Genomic DNA, 12,383 nt, shown 5'->3' with positions numbered 1-12,383 from the left:
CAGACTAGTAGAAAGAGATTTCTTTCCTTATTTCCTTCATTCGTTCCTTTCCTTATTTTTTGTTTGTCTGTTTGTTCAGATTCTTTACTGTCTGAACTACCAGGGAAGCCCCTTTAAAAGTCACAAGCATGCTACAGATGAATGAGAAAAACAATAGTCTTGCTTTCCCAGCTCCCTTTTCAGGTAGCTGCTTTCAGCTTCTCTTATTTGCTTCTCATTTACCCCAAGGCACATATTAATCAAATTAACAAAGATCAAACACAAAGAACAAATATTAAAAACAGCAAGGGAAAAACAACAAATAACACACAAGGGGATTCCCATAAGGATAAGACCTGATCTTAAATAGAAACTCGTCAGGCCAGGAAGGAATGGCAGGACATACTTAAAGTGATGAAAGAAAATAACCTACAGCCCAGATTACTGTACCCAGCAAGGATCTCATTCAAATATGAAGGAGAAATCAAAAGCTTTACAGACAAGCAAAAGCTGAGGGAATTCAGCACCACCAAACCAGCTCTCCACAAATGCTAAAGGATCTTCTCTAAACAGGAAACACAAAAAGAGTGTATAAACTCGAACCCAAAACAATAAAGTAAATGGCAACGGGATCATATTTATCAGTAATCACCTTAAATGTAAATGGGTTGACTGCCCCAACCAAAAGACAAAGACTGGCTGAATGGATACAAGAACAAGACCCCTATATATGTTGTCTACAAGAGACTCACCTCAAAACAAGGGACATATACAGACTGAAAGTGAAGGGCTGGAAGAAGATATTTCATGCAAATAGAGACCAAAAGAAAGCAGGAGTAGCAATACTCATATCAGATAAAATAGACTTTAAAACAAAGGCTGTGAAAAGAGACAAAGAGGGACACTACATAATGATCAAAGGATCAATCCAAGAAGAAGATACAACAATTATAAATATATATGGACCCAACATAGGAGCACTGCAATATGTAAGACAAATGTTAACAAGTATGAAGGGGAAATTAACAATAACACAATAATAGTGGGAGACTTTAATATCCCACTCACACCTATGGCTAGATCCACTAAACAGAAAATTAACAAGGAAACACAAACTTTAAATGATACAATAGACCAGTTAGACCTAATTGATACGTATAGGACATTTCACCCCAAAACAATGAATTTCACCTTTTTCTCAAGCGCATACGGAACCTTCTCCAGGATAGATTACATCCTGGGCCATAAATCTAGCCTTGGTAAATTCAAAAAAATTGAAATCATTCCAAGCATCTTTTCTGACCATAATGCAGTAAAATTAGATCTCAATTACAGGAGAAAAACTATTAAAAATTCCAACATATGGAGGCTGAACAACATGCTGCTGAATAACCAACAAATCACAGAAGAAATCAAAAAAGAAAATCAAAATATGCATAGAAATGAATGAAAATGAAAACACAACAACCCAAAACCCATGTGACACTGTAAAAGCAGTTCTAAGGGGAAGGTTCATAGCAATACAGGCATACCTCAAGAAACAAGAAAAAAGTCAAATAAATAACCTAACTCTACACCTAAAGCAAGTAGAAAAGGAAGAAATGAAGAACCCCAGGGTTAGTAGAAGGAAAGAAATCTTAAAAATTAGGGCAGAAATAAATGCAAAAGAAACAAAAGAGACCATAGCAAAAATCAACAAAGCCAAAAGCTGGTTCTTTGAAAGGATAAATAAAATTGACAAACCATTAGCCAGACTCATCAAGAAACAAAGGGAGGAAAACCAAATCAATAAAATTAGAAATGAAAATGGAGAGATCACAGCAGACAACACAGAAATACAAAGGATCGTAAAAGACTACTATCAGCAATTATATGCCAATAAAATGGACAACTTGGAAGAAATGGACAAATTCTTAGAAAAGTACAACTTTCCAAAACTGAACCAGGAAGAAATAGAAAATCTTAACAGACCCATCACAAGCACAGAAATTGAAAGTGTAATCAGAAATCTTCCAGCAAACCAAAGCCCAGTCCAGACAGCTTCACAGCTGAATTCTACCAAAAATTTCGAGAAGAGCTAACACCTATCCTACTCAAACTCTTCCAGAAAATTGCAGAGGAAGGTAAACTTCCAAACTCATTCTATGAGGCCACTATCACCCTAATACCAAAACCTGACAAAGATGCCACAAAAAAAGAAAAGTACAGGCCAATATCACTGATGAAGATACATGCAAAAATCCTTAACAAAATTCCAGCAATCAGAATCCAACAACACATTAAAAAGATCATACACCATGACCAAGTGGGCTTTATCCCAGGGATGCAAGGATTCTTCAATATCTGCAAATCAATCAATGTAATTCACCACATTCACAAATTGAAAAATAAAAGCCATATTTTTATCTCAATAGATTACAGAGAAAGCCTTTGACAAAATTCAACATCCATTTATGATAAAAACTCTCCAGAAAGCAGGAATAGAAGGAACATACCTCAACATAATAAAAGCTATATATGACAAACCCACAGCAAACATTATCCTCAATGGTGAAAAATTGAAAGCATTTCCCCTAAAGTCAGGAACAAGACAAGGGTGCCCACTTTCACCATACTATTCAACATAGTTCTGGAAGTTTTGGCCACAGCAGTCAGAGCAGAAAAAGAAATAAAAGGAATCCAAATTGGAAAAGAAGAAGTAAAACTCTCACTGTTTGCAGATGACATGATCCTCTATATAGAAAACCCTAAAGACTCCACCAGAAAATTACTGGAGCTAATCAATGAATATAGTAAATTTGCAGGATATAAAATCATCACATAGAAATCCCTTGCATTCCTATACACTAATAATGAGAAAATAGAGAAATTAAGGAAACAATTCCATTCACCGTTGCAACAAAAAGAATAAAATACTTAGGAATATATCTACCTAAAGAAACAAAAGACCTATATATGGAAAACTATAAAACACTGGTGAAAGAAATCAAAGACGACACTAGTAGATGGAGAAATATACCGTGTTCATGGATCGGAAGAATCAATATAGTAAAAATGAGTATACTACCGAAAGCAATCTACAGATTCAATGCAATCCCTATCAAGCTACCAGCAGTATTTTTCACAGAGCTAGAACAAATAATTACACAATTTATATGGAAATACAAAAAACCTTGAATAGCCAAAGCAATCTTGAGAAAGAAGAATGGAACTGGAGGAATCAACCTGCCCTACTTCAGGCTCTACTACAAAGCCACAGTAATCAAGACAGTATGGTACTGGCACAAAGACAGAAATATAGATCAATGGAAAAAATAGAAAGCCCAGAGATAAATCCACACACCTATGGACACCTTATCTTTGACAAAGGAGGCAAGAATATACAATGGATTAAAGACACATTTCTTTAACAAGTGCTGCTGGGAAAACTGGTCAACCACTTGTAAAAGAATGAAACTAGAACACTTTGTAACACCATACACAAAAATAAAATCAAAGTGGATTAAAGATCTAAACATAAGACCAGAAACTATAAAACTCCTAGAGGAGAACATAGGCAAAACACTCTCTGACATAAATCAGAGCAGGATCCTCTATGACTCACCTCCCAGAATACTGGAAATAAAAGCAAAAATAAACAAATGGGACCTAATTAAAATTAAAAGCTTCTGCACAACAAGGGAAACTATACCAGGTGAAAAGACAGCCTTCAGAATGGGAGAAAATAATAGCAAATGAAGCAACTGACAAAGAATTAATCTCAAAAATATGCAAGCAACTCCTGCAGCTCAATTCCAGAAAAATAAACAACCCTATCAAAAAATGGGCCAAAGAACTAAACAGACATTTCTCCAAAGAAGACATACAGATGGCTAACAAACACATGAAAAGATGCTCAACATCACTCATTATCAGAGAAATGCAAATCAAAATCACAGTGAGGTACCATTTCACGCCAGTCAGAATGGCTGCGATCCAAAAGTCTACAAGCAATGAATGCTGGAGAGGGTGTGGAGAAAAGGGAACCCTCTTACACTGTTTTTGGGAATGCAAACTAGTACAGCCACCATAGAGAACAGTGTGGAGATTCCTTAAAAAACTGGAAATAGAACTGCCATATCACCCAGCAATCCTATTGCTGGGCATACACACCAAGGGAACCAGAATTGAAAGAGACACGTGTACCCCAGTGTTCATCACAGCACTGTTTATAATAGCCAGGACATGGAAGCAACCTAGATGTCCATCAGTAGATGAATGGATAAGAAAGCTATGGTACATATACACAATGCAGTATTACTCAGCCATTAAAAAGAATACATTTGAATCAGTTCTAATGAGGTGGATGAAACTGGAGCCAATTATACAGAGTAAGCCAGAAAGAAAAACACCAATACAGTATACTAACACATATATATGGAATTTAGAAAGATGGTAACGATAACCCTGTATGTGATACAGCAAAAGAGACACAGATGTATAGAAGTCTTTTGGACTCTGTGGGAGAGGGTGAGAGTGGGATGATTTGGGAGAATGGCATTAAAACATGTATAATATTTATAAGAAACGAATTGCCAGTCCAGGTTCGATGCATGATACAGGATGCTCGGGGCTGGTGCACTGGGATGACCCAGAGGGATGGTATGGGGAGGGAGGAGGGAAGGGGGTTCAGAATGGGGAACACGTGTGCACCCGTGGTGGATTCATGTTGATGCATGGCAAAACCAATACAATATTGTAAAGTAATTAGCCTCCAATTAAAATAAATTTAAAAAAATTAAGATAAAAAAAGTTACAAGCATGCTAAAGATGAATGAGAAAAACAATAGTCTTGGTTTCCCAGCTCCCTTTTTAGGTAGCTGCTTTCAATTTCTCTTATTTGCTTCTCATTATTTCTTTTTCTTTCCCATAATAAAAGGCCCATTACATTCTCTCCCTGTTTGGTGTGATTGATATAGTTGCCATGTTGCTTAAGACAGTATCTTCTAGGAACTTGAACTGGATCAAATTGTCTGACTGGATGTATTACAGAATACATTAACATGTAGAATACCAAATTGCTCTAAACCCCAAAATTAATTTTTGGTAAAAGAAACTTTTTAGATTTTTTTCCTAAAGAACTATTGTACTACTTAAATTGGAATCCAAATTAATATATTTCCCAAAGTAGTTAATCTAAAACCAAATCAGAACATCAAATTATTTTCCAACGTGTATCATTATTTCATCATTTAGTTTCAAGTTCCTTATGGTTTTGCATCTCCAGTTGCAGCCTTTTCATTTTTAAACAGGATGAGTAATCTTTAGTTGTGACCTATTTAATAATGTGTTTCCAGAGTCTTGCTACTTTGGCATTATTCATATTGTTTATTTCACTGGTTAAATCTTAAATCATACTCATTTCTTACCTAGCATTTGTTAATCCCAGAGCTCATGCTTTGATTTGTTCCCAGTGAATTTTAAATAAAAACTCTCCCTACCATTTGTCTCTGGGAACTTACCCTCTCTGCTAATGAATTCTGGAGAGAAATCTTCTTCCGAAGGATACTGTATCTTTGTTTCCTTTCTGCATTGTCTTGTATGCCTCTTCCCTATTAAATGCCTCTTTCACAGCTGAAGATTTTATATCTTTTATTAATCTCATTCAATTCTTCAGTAATATTTACTACTAGGAAATTCAGTCTAGTATTTCTAAGTACTTCTTGAGATGCTTTTGAATTTTATTTTTTTAATAGCAAAAACTCAAAAGTATGTGATTAAAATTTGGATTGCTCTAGTTTGACTAGGGGAAATATTTTAAAAGTATGACCTTTTTTAAAATCATTGCAGGTTTTTTGTTCTAAACAATGAAGCTGGGCTGTTGGAGTATTTTGTGAATGAACAGTCCAGAAATCAAAAACCCAGAGGTACTTTGCAGCTTGCAGGAGCTGTAATATCACCCAGTGATGAGGACTCTCACACCTTCACTGTAAATGCTGCCAGTGGGGAACAGTATAAACTCAGAGGTATGACTGAAATATGAGAATTAATAGTGTGATTTTCTTCTTCCTTGAGAAGCTGGTATACTTCTCTCCTTTCATTTAGGTTTTGGAAATAGAAACTACTATCATTGATGCTACAGAAACAGCATTCTACACCTTGTAATTGTTTTAAGGGTTTATGAGATCTGTTTTAATTAATGACTTTTAAGTTGCACAGTGAGCAAGTCTGTTTAAAATTAACCCCTCTAAGAAATTTGTATAGATGAAATACTGAGAAATCTAAAAACATAGACTTGTTAAAAATTTTTTTGTCTTCCACAGATTTGTATTTTACTTCCTTTCTTGATTTAGTTGATATGTTCTTTGTGTTTTTTAATGATTAATGAACATAATTGGGATATATGAAAATGCTTGTATTCAGGTATAACGTCTGTTTAGATGAATGTAATTTGTATAGAGGTTTCTATTTTTAATTAATACACGTAAAGTATGATGTTAATCCTAATTGATCTGAAAGAATATATTGAGTACACACCAAATGCTCAATAAAGGATATTTATTTGAAGAAGAGCATATCTTTAAGAGAAAATTAAGACTTGTCAAGTTCCATATACCCACCTAGCTATATGTAATTTATCCTTCTTGGGAAATATCCACATCCAGCTATGGTGTTACCTAACAAGGTTTATACTTTGGCCTTTTTCCTACCTCGCTCTGGTCAGGGAGAGTAGGAATATGCCCTGATTTTCAGTGATCTGTTCTTCATGCTATAACAATTAATTGTATTCTAAAAATAAATGAAAAAGTAAATAACTTGTAGATATTTTTATCAGCCACAGATGCTAAAGAGCGACAACATTGGGTTAGCAGACTTCAGATATGTACACAACACCACACTGAAGCTATTGGCAAGGTATGTGGATTCATGTATGATATTAATGCACAGAAATGGGGAAAGATCTTTTAACTTTATTTTTTTGCATTCTAAACTTGAGATTCACATACCATAAAATTGATCCGTTTAAAGTTTATAATTTCATGGGTTTTATTAATATATTCAGAAGATTATATAGTTGTTGCAACTATTCTAATTCCTGAACATTTTCATCACCTTCCAAAAAACCCATATCTATTTAATAGTCACTCCCTATTTGAATCTCTCTTCCCAGTCCCCTGGCAAAAACTAACCTATAATTTCTATTTCAATAGATTTGTCTGTTCTGGGCATTTGATATAAATGGAATCATACAGTATGTGGTGTTTGTTTGTTTGTTTTTGTCTGGCTTCTTACAATAAGCATAATGTTTTAAAGGTTCATCCATGTCATTGCATGGATCATACTTTATTCCTTTTTAAGACTGAATAATCCTCTTTTGTGGATATACCACATTATGTTTATCCATGCATCAGCTGATAGGCATGTGGATTGTTTACATGTTGTGGCTGTTATGAATAATACTTCTATGAACAGTTGTATTCAAATTTTTGTATGAACATATGATTTCAGTTTTCTAGGTTTTTCCTAGGAGAGAAGATACTGGGTTATATGGTAGTTGTCTGTTTAACTATCGAGGAACTGCCAAACTGTTTTTGAAACTGGCCAAATTATTTCCCATTCTCACCAGCAATACACAAAGTTTCCAGTTTCTCCACATTCTTACTGATACTGTTACTGTCCTTTTTTACAATTATTATTGCCATCCTCATGGTTATGAAGTAGAATTTCATTGTGGTTTTAATTTCATTTCTCTAATGGCTAATACGGTTGAGCGTCTTTTCATGTGCTTATAGATGATTTCTGTATCTCGAGTTTTCTTTTTTAAGATGAGGAGGTCTTAGTACTTGAAATCTGAGGTTAGAAATGTCTAAAAATGAATATATGGGAAGCAGAGTTAAAGGATTTCCATACCTACTTTTTTGTTTTCTTCTTAGTGTTCCTTCCCCGTAGCTAAATTTTTTAAAGTTGTGATTTAGGCCTGCAGTCTTTAAGAAATCCAGCAAAAAAATTTATTCTTGCTGCAAGATTCTAATCATTGGCAGTGACCAGAAAGTGCTAGTTTGTTTCAAAGATACTTGAATGTTACACTAGAAAAATTATTACATTGAGTATTTCTGAATATATTTTTTGCTTCAATCATGATGTTTAAATATCTGAAATTAGAAATTTCTTGTTATTCTAATATATGTCTAATGTAAAAAAAAAAATTCTTGACAGCACACACCTGGAATTAATTTTCTGAATAAATTACCAGTTTACTATGGGATGTGTGAAATTCTTAAACTTTGAAGGTATAAAATTTTTCCATCTTCAGAACTATTCTTGTAGTTAATTCTGAGGTTAACTTTATTTTTAAAACTGTTTGTATGTGAGCCTCCAGTATATTATAGGTTGAGAGTTTACCTAAATTTTAAAAAAGGAATTATTTTCTTTGTTTAATAGAATAATCCTCCTCTGAAATCACGGAGCTTCTCACTTGCATCTAGTGGTAATTCTCCTATATCCCAGAGGAGACCAAGTCAAAATACCATTTCCTTTTTTAATGTTGGACATTCCAAACTACAATCAGTGAGCAAAAGAGCTAACTTACCTCCAGACCATCTTGTGGAAGTCAGAGAAGTAAGTATGAATTGAAATCAAGTTAAAATGCATAAAATAATACTACCAGCTTGATTTTGTCACAAAAGATTTTTTTAATCCTGTTTGTGTCTTCTGGGGGCCTCAATGTTTAGGGCATAACAATTACCTGATTTTTTACCTAAATTGGTAATTTCTTACCAATTACCTAAGTTTCCTCAAGTCTGTCGGCTAGGTTCTGTGTACACTGTCATGTTTCAAAAATCTGTATCTTTCATTTGTCAAGAGAAAGTACAGACTCCTTTAATGTAAAATTTATGATAAAAGGGTTATTAAGCCTAGTAGAAAGACTGTGTCATCAACCAAGTGACTTTATTTTTTTTTTTTACTGATACATATAAATAGAGAATTTCAAACACACAAAGATAGAATAGTTAAATCCTTGATGTTCCCTTATCTCACCATTTTCCTTATTCTCTTTGAAACTAAGTACCAAATAATTCTAGTTAATAAAGAATGCAGTTAGGTTCTTAATAATCCAGGTGTTGATTACTGAGTCAATTTTGGTAGAGCTCATAGATACCTATGTAGTGGATTGTGGATTATAAATCACACCCAAATGATTTAAAGTAGGAAGCTGGGGAGAATGTTCCTTCTATCAGGTTATTTTGGGTTATATTTATAGGTGAAGAAATTGAGATTTAAAGAGATGAAATAACATGCTTGAGATGAATAATAGCTTTTGACTCATTTTTTAATCCTGTTATAAATAAGTGATAATTATAAGTACCTTTATTAATAAAATAATAATTTTTAGTATTTATGTTGATGGTATTTAATCTGTTGATAGGTGTTTATATCTTAAGGAAATCAAGATTCTGATATATTAATCTACAGTGAAGGAAATAGAATATTAAAAGTGGTTAAGACAATAAGGGATGGAATAAAGAAAAACATCTCGGAATACGCTTGTATCATGGTGTGTTCCTTCACCCCTAAAAATTAGACTCTTTGATCATGGCTAGTGATGGGAGCTTAAGAGTTCTTCAGAGTGCTGGTAACATTCTGTTTCTTGATCTGGGTGTTGGTTACATGATGTGTTTGGTTTATGAAAATTCATCAAGCCTGTATACTGTTGTGAAGTGTACTTTCTTATCTGTAATATTATATGTCAGTCTGTATACTTCAGTAAAAGGTTAAAAACAAGCAAAAAGCATATAGTTGAAGTTGTCATGAATCGTGGTGCACATTTTCGATGAAAAAGGAACCTTTTGTATTTGAGATTTTAGCTATCTGTGGAGGCCTCTGCTTGGTTGTGCTTGCATCTTTATGACCTGCTGTACTGAGAACACTGTCATATCTCTTAGCTTCTTTTTTTACAGTGACTTTAATCCCTACTCTTCTCTTTCCCGCTCTAATGGTTCTTTTGTTATTCTCACACCCAGGAGTAATTTCTTACAATATCCACACTGTAGTTTTCTGTACTTTAAATATACCCTTTCATATTATTGTGACATCATGTTAATATTTAGCATATAACTCTGACACTTGAATGTAGAGAGTATGTGTGTGTCCCTAGTTTCGCAGCTACCTCTTTAGGAAGGATAGGTATTTACTTATAGAGCTGACGAATTTAATGGCAGCCTTCTTGAATTATGGTACCAGTAATTATTCTAGGATTTGAGTGTTGACCATTGTTTGGCAGTCTCTGCCAATGCCACCTACAAAAAAAGTTTTAGTTGAATGTCTTTGTCTTCACTAAGTTTATGTTTTTGCTTTTAAGAACTCAGTAGGTCAAACTATAAAATTGTAGTTATTTAATTTCTAATATTTTATGTAAATGTTCTGTTAGGAACATTTCTGTATTCCAATGGGATAATTCTATTTGTGAGAAAATAGTGCATTTGGAGAGTTCTCTGGAACTATGTTTTCCTTTAAAAGTTAGCTTATTTCCTTTTATTTAAAATTATCATAATCTGGTCTTTAGATGCATATTTTTTCCTGACTTTGCTTATGATGCCATGCATTAAAAATCTTGTTTCAGTTTTGTGGCTTGGATGTATTTCATTATGGCAGCTCCAAATGCTTTATGAAAGCATGGTCCACAGAAAGTTTCTGAGCCTTTTTTTATCTAAGACAATGACTGAAAAGGTTTGTGTTAAGGTAAAACCAAAGCTAACAGTTTTCACAAGCTGAGAACACTTTTTAGAAGCTTCTTATTTGGGGGTGTCCCTGGTGTCTCAATGATAAAGAATCTGCCTGCTGGTGTAGGAGGTACAGATTCGATCCCTGATTTGGGAAGATCCCACATGCTGTGAAGCAACTAAACCTTTGCGCTAGATAGAGCCTGGGAGCCACTCCCGAGCCCAGTGAAGTCCTCTTGCTCTAGAGCCCGTGTGACAAAAAGAGAAGCCACAGCAGTGAGAACCCCGTGCACGGCGACTAGAGAGTAGCCCCTGCTCGCCGCAGCTGGAGGAAAGCCCAAACAGCAACAAAGACAGCACAGCCTCCCCCAGGCAAAAAAAAAAAAAAAAAAAGAGAGCTGCTTATTTTGCAGTAATTTTAAATTTACAGAAAAGTGCAAAAGTAATGCAGAATTTCTGTGTGTATCCCTCACCCAACTTTCTGCAATGTTACCATCCAAACCAGGAAATTATATAACTATAATACTGTTAACTATAGTTCTTATTCAAATTTTAGTAGTGTTTCCACTAACATTCTTTTTTCTGTTTTAGGATCCTGTCCTAAAATGATGCATTTAACTGTTATTACTACTTAGTCTCCTTCTGTCTGTAATTGTTGCTCAGTCTTTATCTTTCCTGGCATTGATACCTATGAAGATCCAGTTTTGTTTAATGTTCCCAGATTTGCGTTTGTCTGATATTTTCTTATTATTTGAGTGAAATTATACATTTCTGGGAAAGATACCCTTGAAGATATGTATTGTCAGTACCTATATCAAGGACTTCATGATATCAGTATGTCATGTTACTGGTGATGTTCACTTTGATCACGTGGTTAAGGTAGCTTCTGCTTGGTTAAAGTAGCTTTTCTCCACTGTAAAGTTGCTGTCTTTTTCTCTATAGTAAAATATCTGGGGAGTTTCTTTGAGACTATGTAGATCCTTTTTCTTTTCAAAGACATTGAGAGAACTTTTGTTACCATACTGACCATGGTTCCCGGTAAGTGTTCTCAAGCTTTTTGTGGCCTTGGTATCTGTTTCACTCTTAAAAATTATTCAGGACCTCAAAGAATTTTTGCTTTATATAGGTTAAATTTACCAATATTTACCTTATTAGAAATTGAAACATATTTTAAAAATGCTTGTTTTTAAAATTTACCCTTTAATTTTATGTTTTATTATTTTAAAATAAAAATTAATAAATTCATACATATTAACATAGATAACATATTTTATGTCAAACAGCTATTTTTTCCCCCCAAACAAACAAAATAATTGCACTCAATTTACTGCAAATACGTAGTTTTAGTTGAACTATATGAAAAAAAACTTTGTGGTTGGGGGAAAAAGAGAAATGTCTTAAAATAGCTTTTTAAGGAAAATGTGGCTATTCTTTGATCCTCCAGTAAAACTGGACAGTGGCAGTTTCTTAAGTGTTAGATGCAGTGTGGAATCTAGTATGAATCAGTGAACTTTTCATGTTCTGTTTCATGAAAATACATTGGTTTGTCTTGCACTTTAGGTGGATCTTTAACTTATGCACGATTTTGTAACACTGCGTTAGTCATTTGGAAAATATTAGTTCAGAGTTACAGATATTGGTATACAGTATCAAAAATTCTCATTCATTAACATCCCTACCAACTTCATCCGAAGAGGCTTTCAA

The 12,383-nt window shown here is 34.1% G+C and overlaps 1 protein-coding gene across 1 annotated transcript in view; it reads left to right on the top strand.

Moving 5' to 3' along the window:
• Nucleotides 1-12,383, top strand: part of OSBPL11 (oxysterol binding protein like 11) — a 98,932-nt gene that overhangs the window by 36,015 nt on the left and 50,534 nt on the right. Inside the window, exons 3-5 of the mRNA XM_005675048.3 lie at nt 5,809-5,984; nt 6,794-6,873; nt 8,401-8,577. Coding sequence (XP_005675105.1) covers nt 5,809-5,984; nt 6,794-6,873; nt 8,401-8,577 — 433 coding nt within the window. The remainder of the gene's footprint in view (nt 1-5,808; nt 5,985-6,793; nt 6,874-8,400; nt 8,578-12,383) is intronic.

This window comes from Capra hircus, chromosome 1 (assembly GCF_001704415.2).
Source record: "Capra hircus breed San Clemente chromosome 1, ASM170441v1, whole genome shotgun sequence".
NCBI classification, from domain to species: Eukaryota; Metazoa; Chordata; class Mammalia; order Artiodactyla; family Bovidae; genus Capra; species Capra hircus.
This window is presented reverse-complemented; position numbering and strand designations above follow the sequence as displayed.